Source organism: Macaca mulatta, chromosome 6 (genome assembly GCF_049350105.2).
Source record: "Macaca mulatta isolate MMU2019108-1 chromosome 6, T2T-MMU8v2.0, whole genome shotgun sequence".
Lineage (NCBI taxonomy): Eukaryota > Metazoa > Chordata > Mammalia > Primates > Cercopithecidae > Macaca > Macaca mulatta.
The window spans coordinates 162,888,282-162,906,002 of record NC_133411.1 but is presented as its reverse complement, the minus strand read 5'-3'; the positions used below and the strand labels follow the sequence as shown (position 1 = coordinate 162,906,002).

The window sequence follows — 17,721 nt, the reverse complement described above, 5'->3', positions numbered from 1 at the left end:
GCAGCTGTCAACCTGTGGGCGGTTACGTGCCGTTCGCTGTTCTGAACCCCTCACATATCGCGTCACTGAATCTTTATAGGGACCCAGAACCCCATTTGACGGATGAGGAAACGGAGAGGCAGACAGGTGACTTGACTTCCCCACAATCGCTGCAGGACAGGAAGAAAGTTAACTCCAGAGCCCGTGCTTTTAGCTACTAAGCTGTACTGCTCTCCATTTTGGTAAATGGGGCGGGGGGAGTGTATATAATATATATATGTATATATATGTGTGTGTGTTTGTGTGTGTGTGTGTGTAAGCGTATGCGTTTTTATTTCTTAAAGATATGGCTCAGCCATTTAATTTTTAGTGTTCCAGTTATTGGAATCTTTCTCCTCCAATTGGGAAAATAACTGCAGAAGAAACTACAATTATTTCTACACGCTTACTACACAATGCCTGGAAGACTTACAAAACACTAAATAGTGCAGTTCCACGTACTTGATGTTTATTCCTTTTTATTGTTTTACCTTTCTCCTAGATTATGAATGAGTTGAGAACAGAGATGGTACAGTCATTCTAATAACGATAGTAATGATAAAATAAACAGCCATCACCGTAAAAAATTCTCTTCTGGCTTAGCTCAAGTATCTGGCACAAATGAAAGAATAGAAATAACCAGTGTTTAATATTTTAGTAAAGGGACTGTTTTGGCCGGGCATGGTGGCTCGCTTGTGTAATTTTAGCACTTTGGGAGGCCGAGGCAGGGGAGGATTGCTTGAGGCCAGGCCTAGGGTTCAAGACCAACCTGACCAACATAGCAAGACCCTGTCTTTAAAAATATATTTTGGAGTATGTCCTTCCAGTCTTTCATGGAATTATATAAATTTATGTAATATGTATATTATATATTCTACATATAGTATACTGTATTTATTTATGATGATGATAATGATGTGTTGCAACCTGGAGAGAGCATAAGGAAAAGATAGGAAACATTTATTCATATACACAGAACATTAGTTGAACTTTGTGCAAAAACTGTGTCGTCTTTCCTATTAGGCCCTTGGAGTAAATGGCTACATTACTTCTCTATCTCCACAGGTACTGTGGTACTACTTGGTACGTAGTAGGTACGCAAAAAATGTTTGCAAGTGAATGAATGGCTACTTCTAAGTTGGTTTGTATGTCAGTGAGTAGTTGTATCTGGATTTTTTCTCTGTGTGTTTTGGAAATGTATAATGTGTTTATATTATATACCCATATATTCTGAACTCCATAGTGTTGTCTTAATCTACTTCTCTAGCTTCTTGCCTTCCTATTGTTCTTCTCCCTGCCATGGGAGAAGAACTACTTACTCCCTACTGTAACTGTCCATATTCTATACTGTCAGACCTCAGGCCTTTGGCTGTACCCACATGTTGTTTCCATATCCTTGAATCCTGTCATTGGCATCATCATCTGTCAAAATCGTATGCTTCTTTTAAGGCAGGTGTTGCCAACTCAGATGCCTACAGAGGTTAATCAGGTAGCATAATAGCATAATTTGAGTGAAGTGGATTTGCATGGGAGGTTATAGGGACCTGGAGAGCAACTGCCCCAGCTAAAAGGGCCCAGCAGCTATTTGGCACAAGCTGGTTATTAGAAAGTTGAATGTGGGCCCTGTGTTGCTAGATCTTTCAATTTTACAAGTGAGAAGTTGGAAGCCTATATTTTTATATGAGGTCTGATTTTTAAATGTTGGCAACTAGTTTTTGCAAAGTTTAAATACCGTGCAGGCCAAATAAAAACATCTGAGGGCTGGATTTGGCACTCGAATTCCCAGTTTGTGACCATTGCTGTAGACTTATTTCAGGTACTTTGTTCATGAATTACGTTGTCTGATTCTAATGGAGTTCTGTCTTTTTCAGCATTTTGTGTGTTGGATGGTCTGGCAGGGATGTTTCAGCATTTTGTGTGTTGACTGAATGCAGCACCTCAGTTATAGTGCTGCATCCAGTCTGCCTTAGTTTTAATATGCGTTTCTTTTCTAATACATTAGAAACATTTTGATGGCATGGGTTGGGTCTTAATTCTGCACTTAGTATATATCAGTACATACCTATGGCGTGTGTGTACATATGTGTGAGATGTATTGATTTTCTACCCTGATAATCCTTGGTTATCCTGGAAACTAGTGTCTGTTCTTTGTAGAAACACTAATAGTATGTTGGCTTTAATTGCCAAAGAGCTCTACATCTGGAAGGAATTGAATTGAGTAACATTGGTATTCAGAAGTTGATCTGACATAAATCCCATCTGATGGCTTAAATTTCATAATGTCCTGGAAAAATTGAAGTAGGAATGATTAATAACTAAAAAGATTTTTAAGGACAATCAATAAAAGGAAAAATTGGTAAATTATACCTCATTAAAATTAAAGACTTGCTCCGAAAGGCCCTATGAAGACAATTAAAAGATAAGCTACAGACTGGAAAAAAAAATTTGTAAACCACATATACAGAATATATGAAGAGCTCTCAAAACTCAAACAGTAAAAAAAAAAAAAAAAAATCTCATTAGAAAATGGGCAAAAGATACAAAGATATTTCACTGACAAGGATATACAGGTGGCGTATAAGCACATGAAAAGATGTTCAACCTTATTAGGTCTTAGAGAAATGCAACTGAAATCCACAATGAGATGTCACCACATAACCGTCAGAGTGGCTCAATTAAAAAATGGCGACAGTGTCAAATGCTGGCAAGAATGCAGAAAAACTTGATCACTCATACATTGCTAGTGGAAATGTAAAATGGTGTAGCTAGTCTGGAAAAGCGTATGGCAGTTTCTTGTAAAACTAAACATGAACTTAACCATATGACTCAACAATTGTACTCTTGGTCATTTACCCCAGAGAAATGAAAGCTTATGTTCCCCCAAAAACCTATACATGAACTTTCATGGCTGTTTTATTTAAAATAGTCCCAAACTGGAAACAATACAGATATCCTTCAATGGATAAATGGGTAAACTGTGATACATCTATACTATGGAATACTACCCAGAAATAAAAAGGAAGGAATATTGATACACACAACTTAAATGGATCTTGAGGGGCTTATGCTGAGTGAAAAAAGTCAATCTCAATAGATAACATGCTGTATGATTTCATTTATATAACATCTTGAAATGACAAAATTACAGAGATGAAGAACACCTGTCCATCAGAGCGATCAGTAGTTGCTTTGGGTTGGAAGGAGTGTGGCAAGTGGTTATGGCTAAAAAAGGATAGCACAAGGGAATCCTTGTGATTGAACTGTTCTGTATCTTGATTGTGATAGTCGCACAAAGCTCTACATGTGATAAAATTTTATAGGACTAAATACAAATAAGTGCATGTAAAACTGATGAAATCTGAATGAGATCAGTGGATAGCATTGATCTCAGTTTCCTGGTTGTGATATTATATTTGTGTAAGTTTTACAATTGGGGGAAACTGGATGTAGGTATGTGGGATCTCTGCATTATTCCTTGTACTTGTATGTGAATCTATGATAATCTCAAACTAAAAAGTTTAAACAAATACTTTATACCAAAGAAGCCTATATAAAAGGTTTTTTTTTTTTTGGGTGGGGGGCTTTAATTTTACCAGGTGATGTTCTAATCATGTCAGATAAAGATGATATTGAGACTCCACTGCTAACTGAAGCAGCCCCCATCCTTGAAGATGGAAACTGTGAGCCAGCCAAGAATTCTGAGTTTGTTGACCAAGGTGCCAAGCCAGAGAGCAAATCAGAACCTGTAGTTTCCACTCGGAAAAGACCAGAGACCAAACCTTCCAGTGACCTTGAGACTTCAAAAGTTCTCCCTATTCAGGTATCACAGACCACAGACAAAATAGGGTATCTATGAAAATACTAGGATTAAAAAGTGTTGGGGCTAAAAGAAATTTGGCATAAATACCAATTTAGAATTGCTCTTATTTTTTTGTCTTTACAACCTAAAATATAGTCTTTTCCATGCTATAAATGTCTTTATGAGTAATTGCTTTTGCTACATGGTGCTTACATACTGATAGCATATATCTGCCAGTCAAGCAATACATTTTTTTAGCTAAATAATATGTATTTGTTCACCCATGCTTTTGGCTAATAATTAGATACTTTGTCCGTACATTCTCATTTTCCTCTAATTTTTTTCATTTTTCTTTGCCTTTTGTTTTTCTGCCTACTGGGAAATTAGGATAATGTTTCCAAAGATGTACCCCAGACCAGGTGGGGTTATTGGGGGAGCTGGGGCAAGTCTATACTCTCTTCAGCCTCGGCCACGGTTGCCACAGTAGGTAAGATCATCAGTCATTTAGTTATTTTTATGTGTGTATTTTATATGGATCTGTGTTGCATATGACTTTGTTAAAAATCTTTTTCCTTCCATGTTTACTCGAAGGCTTTATAGTTTGAGGATGCATTAGTAATGATGGGCTGATGTATACTGCCACTAGAGTTTGTAGCATTTCCTCGTTAGAATATTGAAGTCTAGGAATGATTACTGTGAACTTATTCTTTGGTTTTTTTTTAGGGAAATAGTGCCAAGATTAGTTACATATTGTCAAAATAACATGTCTTGTGGTCATAAATGATTTTATTTAAATTTAAATCATTTAAATCAACTTGATTTAAATCTTCAAGTTTGAATTTTGGTTTGTTTCTTCAGTTTTGGTGACAAATAGCAAAAAAAAGTTATTTTTCTCATTAGGACAAGGTATTTCAAATGTCATCGAGAAGGCAGAGACTTCCCTTGGAATCCCTAGTCCCAGTGAAATTTCAACTGAAGTCAAGTGTGTAGCAGGTCAGTATATGGAAACATAAAGACCTAGAATTATGAATTGAAATGGAGCAGTTGAACTAATTTTTCAGTAGGTATTTATTGGACATCTGATACTCAGGGCATCATGGGACTGTAGTGAGAAACAATTTAGAATCTTTAGCTCCCAGTTAGACATCTATGTCATTTAATCGCTTATGTGTCCCTTCACTTCACTTTCCACATCTGAAATAGAATATTTTATATCTCAAGTGATTGTTGTAAATATTTAACAAATAAGGCCATGAATATACAATATAAAAATTGCTTAGCATTTTGCTTGGCATAATTGAATGAGAGACCAGTAAGAGTTAGCTGAATCTGAGTCTGGTGTGACACAAGAAAAATATTTTAATGTATTGTTTTGGGTGTGTATTCTTTTTGTGTTCAGATTTTTATGAAGACTAAGTTTAATTCTAGAGGCTGGCCTTGATCGGACAGAAACCTGCTCTCAAACCATGAAGGCTAGAATTATAACCAGAAATCTAGAGGGCCTGGGACCAGAAAATATAAATCTTTTCAAGGCCTTGTTTGTATTCATCTCTCATGGGCTTTATTGTCTTTCTTGTTTCTTTTTGTTGATCTGTCTGTTTTTTTCTTGAAGCAGACTGACTTTCGCTGTTTATTTTCCTCAGCTCCAGCTTTATATTGAATTCTGGCATCAGTTATTTCCACTTCTGAGTTCCTAGGTAAAAGAATTAGATCAGTCTAAATTTGGGTCATGTGTCCATGGATCGCTTATGGCTAGGAGACAAGTTACATTGCATAAACATGGCTGCAAAGGACTATGTATGTGAATTGAAGGCACTGTTCTTAGTGATGCCTGCATCAGTTAAACTATTTTAGCTGCAAGTAACAGAATGTGTGAATGAAAGTCAGTGTATTTTTCTTACTTAAGGAGTCTAGAAGTAGGCTGTTCCAGAGTTAGTTTAGTGGCTCAATGATGTCAAGGTTTTGGGCTGGCTTCTCTACAGTATTCTCTGTTGATTTCTGTATAGTTACTTTATGGTTGCCTGATAATACTGCAGCTCCAAGTACAGTGTTCTAAAACAACCATGCTCAAAGTCAGGAATGAAGTAGATGGGAAGTGTCATTTCTCCTCACGCATCCCTCTTTCTTTAAAGAGGGGAAATGTTTTCCAGCAGTCCCAAGCGTGTTTCTTCTCCAATGCCATTGCCTGGAACAGGATCTCATGTTCTTGATGTAGCAGCAAGAGGTGCTGAGAGAGTGAGTTGTGGGCATTATCAGAAACCTCAAGATCAGGATATGGGTTTAGCAGGCAAGGAAAAAGGGGGTTAGAAGTGGCTTTGAATATGTTAACAACAGCATCTTCATGACACTGAAAGATACCTACCACAGAGGGCCATGTTTTAAGAAGGACTTTGAAAAACTGGGTGAATCCTGAAAAGAGTGAGCTAGATAGTATAAATCAGAAAGTATCTGAGACAGGTCTCAATCAAGTTAGAGGTTTATTTTGCTAAGTTTGAGGATACACCTGGGAAAAAGGAACACAAACCACAGAAACAGTCTATCTTCCATACTCTTTTTGAAGAGGGTCTGGGGACTTCAATATTTAAAGGAGAAAGAGTGGGCTGTAGGGGAAAGAGGAAGAAAAGAAAGGGGAGGGTAGATAAGAGGGGCAAGTGGTTGCCTTCTTTTGAATCTTTGGTCAGTGTTCACTGAATCCACATTTTATGTGTAAAAGGAAAGAGCAGAGGTAGAGTAAATTATGTATGTGTCTTACGCTCAGTAAATTGGCAGTTTACATGAGATAAAGTAAACGTAGAGTAGCTACCTGTGGAAACATCTGGCCTTCTGTCTGGCCTTTCTGCTTAGGAACAAAAGGAAAGGCAGTTTTTTGTGTAACTGAGCTTTCAGCTTAACTTTATCTTTTGGCATAGTAAATTTGGGGTCCTGAGGTTTTATTTTCTTTCACAATAGTGAAATGTCTAGAATTAAAGTCTTATGAGAGAAAGTCTTATAAGAGATATTGAATCTGGTAATCTGGAGAAGGGAGATTGGGAGAATATACTGGTCTTTTTTCTGAAGAATAGCATGGAGAAGAAGATTAGGTTTATTATTCATGGTTTATTGGGAGAGAACTAGTAACTAGTACTACTCAGTGGAAGTTATATGGAGTTAAGTTTTAGTTTAATAAAGAGTTTAACAGGGAGAACTTTTCAAAATTACAATGGACTGCCTTTTGATACTAAACCCCTTCTATCTTCTAAAGTTCCTGAGGAAGGAGGTTAATTCCTCTGCCAAGGATATGTCTTATAGTCAACATGTATCTTTTCAGAATTTTGAGATAAGTATAGGCCACTGATGGAAGTCACTGATCATCTGTTAGGGATTTTGTTGTCTTCCTTTAAAGGGTACTATCTTCTGCTTTCCTTTTGTCAGCGGGCATTTAAGGTATTTGCAACTTAAATTGATGCTTTTAAGGCTTTTTTTTCTTTTTCTTTTTTTTTTTTGAGACAGAGTCTCACTCTGTCACCCAGGCTGTAGTGCAGTGGTACCATCTCAGCTCACTGCAACCTCTGCCTCCTGGGTTCAAGCTCTTCTCCTGCCTTAGCCTCCCAAGTAGCTGGGATTGCAAGCATGCGACACCATGCCCGGCTAATTTTAGTATTTTTAGTAGAGGTGAGGTTTTGCCATGTTGGCCAGGCTGGTCTCAAACTCCTGACCTCAAGTGATTCTCCTGCCTCGGCCTCCCAAAGTACTGGGATTACAGGTGTGAGCTGCCATGCCTGGCCAAGGCTTTTTATAAAGCTTGTTTAGGGTGAGTCTAGAGTGGCCTTTACTCCAACTAAGTACTATTTATCTTTACTGCTAAGGCTTGACTCTTCTGAAGTCTCTACCTTAATTCCCAGGTGTTTAATAAAGTCTCTGCTTTGGTGGTTGGAAGTCAGATGTTTCTCAGCATGATCTCTGGGGATTGCTAAGCTTATAGCTCTGTGGTAGTTCTTTGTACAGACTCGTGGAGTCTCCCAGTGCCTGAGCAGTGCGGTATTTAAGCAAAAACACCTGAAGTTGTCTTTGGGCATGCCTATGCGGGTTCTTAGAACTCTTTAGCTATGTAGCTTCCTTCTCTGTGGTTTTCTGACCTGCAAATTCCGATTGCTTCAGCATTCCCAGATTCCAGTCTCCGTTTCTTCCACTCATACTGGTTGCCATGCCCTCCTTGGGTTTCTCCTCCCTCTGTCATGGCCTGGAAAGCTCCTCTATACAGAAAGCCAAGCCAATTGTAAAGTTTACTTTTTTTTTTCTTGTGTGAACCAAAGTCTTGTACTGCCTATTGTCCTATGTCTGAAGACAGTTGCTTCTTATATATTGTCCAGTTTTTCAGTTGTTGTGGCAGGAGGGCGTATCTAATACCAGTTAATCTATTATGGCTGGAAGTGGAAGTCCTCTCGATAATAGAGTATTTAATAATACTTAAATTATTTGGTATAATGGTTGTTTTCCTATGTGAAATTTTTAAAGTTAATAGATTTTTTTTTAAAATATACCCATCTTTGTAATGTATGTCTGTTTGATTTCTACTAATCATAATTTTCTAGGACAAAATTTAAAATAGACTGGATTTTTAAAAATCAGGTTTATTGAGTTATAATTTACACACAGTAAAATTTATTCTTTTTAGATGTACAGTTTTACATGTTTTGACCAGTATATATACTTCTGTTTATACTATGTAATCATAGTACACTGTGATTATGCAGATATAGAAAACATTCTTTATAGAATGATCAATACAGATATATGGAATGTTTCTTATATCTGTATAGATAATTGAGACATAAGAATATTTTTATTACCCCAAAAAAGTTCTCTCATGCCCTTTTGTAGTCACTCTGCTTCACTTACTGTCAGTTCTCAGCAATTACTGATCTTATAGTTTTCTGACCTTATAGTTTGACTTTGTCCTGAAGATTATATAATTGGAATCATACAACATGTAGTCTGTTGTATATATCAGCTGTTTGTTTACAAAACTGGATTTTATTTTTGAAATGAAATGAAAATGAAAACTGCCTATCTTAGCTTTCATTTTAAAATAAGCAAATGGTTTAAAATGATAAAAAGGGCTAAAGCCTTGTGTGTAGTAGGCAGGGTCTAGTTTTAAAAAATTCACATAGATGCTAATAAAGCATAAGAGTTAAGGGACCTGTGCTTCATGTTTACACATCCCCTCCCTCTTGTAGGAGAGACAAATGCCAAAGAGAATGAAAACTTCTCCCCAGTGGCTGGGGCATTTGGTGTATTCTCAACTATCTCTACTGCTGTTCAGAGCACAGTAAGTAAAAAAGTGCAAGGTGGCCTGTTCCTTTCCATAATTATAATGAATTTGCATATCTTTCTCTCTCTTTTCTTTGAACATACATGTGGACTGATTACTTTTAAAGGAGTCCAGGCCACTGAAGACCAGTCACTTTGGTCTTCTGGGTGGAGTGAATGCTACTTGAAAACTTTCATTAAAGCAATAAGGATGAAAGTAGGAAATAAAGGAGTATCAATAAGGGAGTAGGAGTTACAGAGAGGCAATATATGTATTACGAATTCTTAATTTGGTGGCCCTAAAAAAATGTCTGCTTTACAAAAATATTTTTCTCATAGTTGCATCTTTTAGGCAAAGGGGAAATGTGATCTTTTTGACAGATATTTGCGAAACTATATATGATTAAAAAGATTTGTGAAAGGATTGTCTAGGAAGCTAAATATCTTTGCTACATGAGGATAGATAGCTAGTATTTTTTTAAATTTTAACTTTTTATTGAAATATACATACAGAAGAATGAAACAGTAAGTGTTGTTTGAATTTTCAGCGTGAAGCACCCAGAGTAAGAAACAGTATTACCGTACAGCAGATCCCTCCACCATCTTGTGTCCTCTCCCAGTTTCCTGTGTCTTCCCCTCTCCTGCACCAAGATAACCATAATCCTGACCTCTACCATCATAGGTTAATTTTACCTGCATTTCAGCTTTACATAAGTGGAATCACATATAGTAGCTAACTTCTTTCACACAACATTATGTTTGTATAATGTATCTATGGTGGAGTTTGTGTGGAAGATTTGATTTTCTTTGTTGTATTTCATTGTGAAGTTTTGTCACGTTTTATTTATTCATTTCATAGTTGGTGAGCATTGGGGTAGTTTTCAGTTTGTAGCTATTACAAAGAGCTGTTATGAACATTTTTGTACATGTCTTCTGATGAACCTCTGTACTTATTTCTGTTAGGATGTAACCATGAGTGGAATTGCTGGGTCATGCAGCTGTAGTAGATGTTGACAAACAGTTTTCCAACGAAGTTATACCTATTTACATTCCCATAAGCAGTGTGCGATTGTTTTATTTGCCTTACATTCTTGCCAATGCTTGGTATTGTTAGCCACTATTTTTATATAATAATAAAAATATGCATACCGTTATGTTTTCTCAATATTGTTGTAATGAGGTTTCGTGTATTTTCTAGGGAAAGAGTGTTATCAGTGGGGGTTTGGATGCCTTAGAATTCATTGGAAAAAAGACAATGGATGTGATAGCTGAAGGGGATCCTGGATTTAAAAGAACCAAGGGTCTGATGAACCGAAATGCTACACTATCTCAGGTACTGATTATCTTTACCTGTTTACTTCCTGTTTCTGTTTTGATCTGTATTTTTGCCTTTGTTTACTTGGAACCTTGTTAGTGTTTTCAAGAATTTTCAATAATATTTTTATTAAGGCGTTTTTTGGGGGGTCAGGGATTGGTGAGAGCTCTACTGTTTACAGAAATACCCAGCTGTTTTTTCCTCCTGTTTCCTTTCTGCAGGATCCTCCCATCAGTGCAGTACAAAATGCTAAACCTTGTCAGGTTTTTTTTTTTTTCTTTTTAATGTTTAAATCACTTTCAGAGAAACTGGTTCCTTGGGTGTTATTTGCACTTTCTAGGATCAAATTATGTGACCAGGCACGGTGGCTCACAGCTGTAATCCCAGCACTTTGGGAGGCCGAGGCAGGTGGATCAGTTGAGGTCAGGAGTTCAAGATCAACCTGGCCAACATAATGAAACCCCGTCTCTTCTAAAAATACAAAAATTAGCTGGGCATGGTGGCATATGCCTATAATCCCAGCTACTCGGGAGGCTGAAACACGAGAATAGCTTAAACCCAGGAGGCAGAGGTTGCAGTGAGCAGAGACGTGCCACTGCACTCCAGCCTGGGTGACAGAGTGAAACACCGTCTCAAATTATGTGTGATCATCTTTCTTTCTGTAGCTCCTGAGTCTACCAGATTTGAATTGCAATGCCAAGAATGAAAGGGCAATCCTCTGTACTGTAATATGTCTAAGCTTTGCTTCCTTCAATTCTCAGAACTCATCCTTGAGCTCTCATTGTTTGCTACAGTGTAATGCCTCCATCTCTTTTTAGGTTTTACGAGAGGCGAAGGAGAAAGAAGAGATATGGAACTCCAATGAGGTTACTATGGAAACAGAAAAGAAAACTCATTATGGGTTACTCTTTGATGAATTTCAAGGCCTTTCACATCTAGAAGCTCTGGAGATGCTTTCCCGAGAAAGTGAAATAAAGGTAATTCCAAGCCAAAATCTCAACTGGAAAAAGTCTTCAAGTAAAAGAATGCTGCATAGTTTCTTTTCTCTTTGTACATTCGGAAGATGAAATGTATTTTTGATAGTGGCTTGAGATGTGTTGGAAATACTACCACAAAATAAATTTAAAAACTGATGTTTGACTGAACTAATTGCTAGAAATAGAATTAGTCAAGTATTATTTCTTTAAATTTAGACGAAAAAGGCAGATTAACAAACAGGTCTTAATAGGACATTTGTTGTTTTTTCTTCGCTTTGGTTTTTGTTTTGTTTTGTTTTTACTTTTTTTGACCTAGGCTGCCAAGAAACCTGTTGACTTGAGCTGCCAATTTGTGTACAGTTACCTGTTAGCTTTTAATTGATTTAAGATTATCTCATTTTTCTGTGATTTCTAAGCCGTTGTTAAACACTGATAATTTCCAGGAATTTCTGGCTAGTATTACTTTTAGAAGTACAGAGTCTCCCTACCTTTCTGTCATAACCAGCCTCTTGTGTTAAGGTTCTTAAGGAATAACTTGTGCTGACTGGTCAGCTCGTAATTTTGACTTCAATATGATCTATATATAGTCTCTTCCTCATCTGTGAATGTTTTTCTTTTCTTTCATACTCCTGTAACATTTTATTCTTATATCCATTCAGGTGAAATCTATCCTTAATTCTCTGAGTGGAGAAGAATTAGAAACTCTAAAAGTTGAATTAGAGCAACTCAAAGAAGCATTTTCTCTAGCAGAATTTTGTGAAGAAGAGGAAGAAGAGAAAAAAGGTAATACTGAAATTTAGTATCTGAGTGGAGAGGATGCAGTGTGTTTGTATGCATTGCATTGCCCTTGAAATAAATTATTTACTCTCTTATTACACTGGCTTGATTTTACTTTTTCAGTGAAAATTTAATGCAGATTCTCTGTGTAAAATTCTCTACAGCCTTGCACCTGACTACGCATTGATGGGGGCAGTTGGCCTTATGCCCGTGTCTCCCTACCTCCTTCCAACCAAACTCTTTGTGACTTCTCAAGGCCTAATCTTGCAACTCATGTCTTTGCCTGTTTTTGCAGTTAGAAAGCTGTTCTCTTCAGATTGTTGCCTCAGTTTGACTGGTCATTCATATGACCTTTTATATTCCTAGGTACTTTACCTCTGCCTCTCTGACTCTCGTAACCCCTGATTCTGTCTTGAATTGAGGCATGCAGGGTGGCAGTTATCCATAATGTGGGTGATAGTTTGTCTTTTTTTATTTTGAAAACCCTTATGCCATATTTTAATATCTTCTTTCTCAGAAAATGTAAATACTATGTGTATTTGCAAAATTATCAGAAAATGAGATGGGTCAGGAAATGAGATGACTGACATAAAGCATAATTGCCAGGCAACTGAATGTTAAGTTCTAAGGATTGTTTTATTAACATTTTAGCAGGAAATATTTCTAAGCTGATCTTTTTTTAAAAAGTGGAATCTAACGAATACAGTTTTGCCTTTTCTTGATGAAATAATCAGTTTTAAACTTTAAAAGTGAATGGAAAAATTCTCTCAGGTTTCATTAAGACGTAGAGATAATCACCTATGTAGTAGGTTAAATCAATGATGAACAAAGTGTGGTCTGTAGACCCTTGAATTCCCAAAACCCTTTCAGGGCGTCTATGAGTCAAAACTCTGCATCATAATACTAAGATGTTGTCTGCTTAGGAATTTTTAAAAAATTATTATGATTTTTTTTTTTCTGCTTTGGCATTTGTGCTGATGGTGAATAACAATCATGCATAAAATTGCTGGTGCCATAACATGGATCAAGATGTTAGCAAAGTCTACTAGTGTCATTGCATTTTTATTGCCATGCATTGGCAGTTAAAAAAAAAAAAAAAGTGCCAGGTTTATTTAATCTTGTCCTTGATGATGCAGTAAACATTATTACTTTTATTAAATCTTGACCTTTAAATATGCGTCTTACAAATGTTCCGTGTGATGCCTACTGAAGTATGATGTTTGTCTCAGGAAAAGCACTTACATTATTTGAGTTGTGAGCTGAACTACATGCTTTTTTCATGGAATACCATTTTTACTTGAAAGGATAACAGTCACAGAGACTACTCAGAATAGGACAGTTGGTACACATTTTCCTGAAAATGAATGAAGTGAGCCTTTTCTTCAAGGAAAGCAACTAATTTATTTGTGACTCATGATAAAAATGTAAGTGAAGGTTGAAACTTTGTAAAACTTATTTGCTGCTGTGGTGAGCTTGACAGCTTCCCAGTGCTTATAGACTCTTCTGATGAAATTTGTGGTGATCATATTTGTTAAAATATGATCACTTTTTTATATTTTACAAGGAAATGTATTGGCATTTGGAAAATCTGCGTAACTCAGAGAACCAATATATTCTAAATGTCAAATCACCATGGGTAAAAGACCTAATGGATTTTAATTTAGTGTACAAAATTTTATGTTATGGTTTCAGGTATATTGCAATATAGTTCATTGCAACTAATTTTTAAGAAATGACCACTTGTTGAGTTTTGGTGTGGTATTAAAGAATATTAATAATTATCTGAAAAGGCTATTAAAATACTTCTTCCCTTTCCAACTATGTATCTTTGTAAAGTTGAATTTTCTTCATATACTTAAACAAAGCAACATAACAGACTGAATATAAAAGTAGATAAGAGAATTTAGCTATCATCTGTTGAGCTAGATATTAAAGAGATTCAACCATGATATTAAATGATGGCACTATTCTCACTAAAATTTTTCTTTTTTGAAAAATACAGTTTTTAAAAATAAAAAGTATGTTATTTATGTTAATAACTAGTGTGGGTTTACTGTTTCGAATGAATTAATGAACACTTTGTTTTATAACTTTTCATATGTATATGTATAAAACTTACACTAAAAAAGCTCTTTAATGTTCTCAGAAAGTTTTACAAGTACAACAAGGTCCTGAGACCAACAAGTTTGAGAATTACCAGATTAAATAACCTAAACTGCAATGCTTTTTAAAAATGTTTCTGATTGCTTTTTAGAATTTGTACGTCTTTATTTCTTTCTGTTCATTTATCTGTTCATCTTTTACTTCACTGTTAGTGAGCTGGCTTCTGATATCCCATGAATCTCATTTGGTTTTCTATTTCCAATCTGTGGGTGAGAAACAAGGTGACTAGTTTTATTCAAGATGTCTGTTAAAAGCAAAGAGCTCTGAGTGAGGGTCTTAGAGTTTTTCCTGTGACAGGAAACATAAGTGTGTGGATTCTCTAAAAACAGGGACTTTTTTTTCTTTTTCTTTTAAAATCACTTAAGGAGAAGAAATATACATTTATATCATTTATAATTACATAGTTATGTTTACCAATGCTCTTTGTCTTTTGTTGTTTTTTTTTCAATTTTTTTATTTCCATAGGTTATCAGGGAACAGGTGGTGTTTGGTTACATGAGTAAGTTCTTTAGAGGTGATTTGTGAGAATTTGGTGCACCCATCACCCGAGCAGTATACACTGCACCCAGTTTGTGCACCTGAGCAGTATACACCACACTCCCTTCCCATCCTTTCCCCACCGAGTCCCCAAAGCCCATTGTGTCATTCTTAAGCCTTTGCATCCTCATAGCTTAGCTCCTACTTATTAATGAGAACATATGATGTTTGGTTTTCCATTCCTGAGTTACTTCACTTAGAATAATAGCCTTCAGTCTCATCCAGGTCACTGCGAATGTGTTAATTCATTCCTTTTTATGGCTGTGTAGTATTCTATCATATATGTATATATATGTCACAGTTTCTTTATCTACTCATTGATGGGCATTTGAGTTGGTTCCACATTTTTACAAGTGTGAATTGTGCTGCTATAAACATGCGTGTGCAAGTATCTTTTTCTTTTATTTTTTCTTTTATTATTATACTTTTATGTTCTAGGGTACATGTGCACAACGTGCAGGCCTCTAACATATGTATACATGTGCTGTGTTGGTTTGCTGCACCCATCAACTCGTCATTTACATTAGGCACTTCTCCCAACGCTATCCCTCCCCCATTCCCCTGCTCCATGACAGGCCCCATTGTGTGATGTTCCCCACCCTGTGTCCAAGTGCTCTCATTGTTCAGTTCCCACCTATGAGTGAGAACATGTGGTGTTTGGTTTTCTGTCCTTGTGATGGTTTGCTCAGAATGATGGTTTCCAGCTTCATCCATATCGCTACAAAGGACATGAACTCATCCTTTTTATTGACTGCATAGTATTCCGTGGTATATATGTGCCACATTTTCTTAATCCAGTCTATCATTGATGGACATTTGGGTTGATTTCAAGTCTTTGCTATTGTGAATAGTACCACAATAAACATATGTGGGCATTTGTCCTTATAGCAGCATGATTTATAATCCTTTGGGTATATACCCAGTAATGGGATCACTGGATCAAATGGTATTTCTAGTTCTAGACCCTTGAGGAATCACCACACTGTCTTCCACAATGATTGAACTAGTTTACACTCCCAGCAACATTGTAAAAGCATTCCTATTTCTCCACATCCTCTCCAGCATCTGTTGTTTCCTGACTTGTTAATGATCACCATTCTAACTGGTGTGCGATGGTATCTCATTGTGGTTTTGATTTGCATTTCTCTGATGACAAGTGATGATGAGCATTTTTTCATGTGTCTCTTGGCTCCATAAATGTCTTCTTTTGAGAAGTGTCTGTTCATATCCTTTGCCCACTTTTTGATGGGGTTGTTTGATTTTGTCTTCTAAATTTGTTTAAGTTCTTTGTAAATTCTGGATATTAGCCCTTTGTCAGATGGGTAGATTGCAAAAATGTTCTCCCATTCTGTAGGTTGCCTGTTCACTCCAATGGTAGTTTCTTTTGCTGTGCAGAAGCTCTTTAGTTTAATTAGATCCCATTTGTCAATTTTGGCTTTTGTTGCCATTGCTTTTGGTGTTTTAGTCATGAAGTCCTTGCCCATGCCTAGGTCCTGAATGGTATTGCCTAGGTTTTCTTCTAGGGTTTTTATGGGTTTAGGTCTAATATTTAAGTCTTTAATCCATCTTGAATTAATTTTTGTGTAAGGCATAAGGAAAGGATCCAGTTCCTTCAAACTATACTACCTATATATAGTATAGTTTGAAGTTGGGTGGCATGATGCCTCCAACTTTGTTCTTTTTGCTTAGGATCGTCTTGGCGATGTGGGCTCTTTTTTGGTTTCATATGAACTTTACAGTAGTTTTTTCCAATTCTGTGAAGAAAGTAATTGGTAGCTTAATGGGGATGGCATTGAATCTATAAGTTACCTTGGGCAGTATGGCCATTTTCACAATATTGATTCTTCCTCTCTATGAGCATGGAATGTTCTTCCATTTGTTTGTATCCTGTATCTCTTACTTCATTGAGCAGTGGTTTGTAGCTCTCCTTGAAGAGGTCCTTCTCATCCCTTGTAAGTTGGATTCTTAGGTATTTTATTCTCTTTGTAGCAATTGTGAATGGGAGTTCACTCATGATTTGGCTCTCTGTCTGTTATTGATGTATAAAAATGCTTGTGATTTTTGCACGTTGATTTTGTATCCTGAGACTTTGCTGAAGTTGCTTATCAGCTTAAGGAGATTTTGGGCTGAGATGATGGGGTTTTTTAAATATACAATCATGTCATCTGCAAACAGGGACAATTTGACTTCCTCTTTTCCTAATTGAAAACCCTTTATTTGTTTCTCCTCCTGAGTGCCTTGGTCAGAACTTCCAACACTATGTTGAATAGGAGTGGTGAGAGAGGGCATCCCTGTCTTGTGCCAGTTTTCAAAGGGAATGCTTCCAGTTTCTGCCCGTTCAGTATGATACTGGCTGTGGGTTTGTCATAAATAGCTTTTAATTTTGAGATACGTTCCATCAATACTGAATTTATTGAGAGTTTTTAGCATGAAGGGCTGTTGAATTTTGTTGAAGATCTTTTCTGCATCTATTGAGATAATCATGTGGTTTTTGTCTTTGGTTCTGTTTCTATGATGGATTACGTTTATTGATTTGCATATGTTGAACCAGCCTTGCATCCCAGAGATAAAGCCAACTTGATCTTGGTGAATAAGCTTTTTGATGTGCTGCTGGATTCAGTTTGCCAGTATTTTATTGAGGATTTTTGCATCGATGTTCATCAGGGATATTGGTCTGAAATTCTCGTTTTTTGTTGCGTCTCTGCCAGGCTTTGGTATCAGGATGATGGTGGCCTCATAAAATGAGTTAGGGAGGATTCCCTCTTTTTTTTTTATTGATAGGAATAGTTTCAGAAGGAATGGTACCAGCTCCTCTTTGTACCTCCAGTAGAATTCGGCTGTGAATC

General features: G+C 36.6%; 1 protein-coding gene across 10 annotated transcripts in view; it reads left to right on the top strand.

Moving 5' to 3' along the window:
• The window catches only part of FAM114A2 (family with sequence similarity 114 member A2), a 51,957-nt gene that overhangs the window by 398 nt on the left and 33,838 nt on the right, over positions 1-17,721 (top strand). For 4 of the 10 annotated variants that reach the window (XM_015141297.3, XM_077937374.1, XM_077937373.1 and 1 more), the window contains exons 2-8: positions 3,615-3,838; positions 4,205-4,304; positions 4,718-4,810; positions 9,034-9,125; positions 10,305-10,439; positions 11,240-11,398; positions 12,058-12,181. In XM_015141297.3, coding sequence (XP_014996783.1) covers positions 3,629-3,838; positions 4,205-4,304; positions 4,718-4,810; positions 9,034-9,125; positions 10,305-10,439; positions 11,240-11,398; positions 12,058-12,181 — 913 coding nt within the window. In that variant the 5' untranslated portion in view covers positions 3,615-3,628. Of the gene's footprint in view, positions 1-79; positions 222-3,614; positions 3,839-4,204; positions 4,305-4,717; positions 4,811-9,033; positions 9,126-10,304; positions 10,440-11,239; positions 11,399-12,057; positions 12,182-17,721 lie in introns of all 10 variants that reach the window. The other 6 variants (XM_015141296.3, XM_077937370.1, XM_015141298.3 and 3 more) reach the window with 3 other exon arrangements.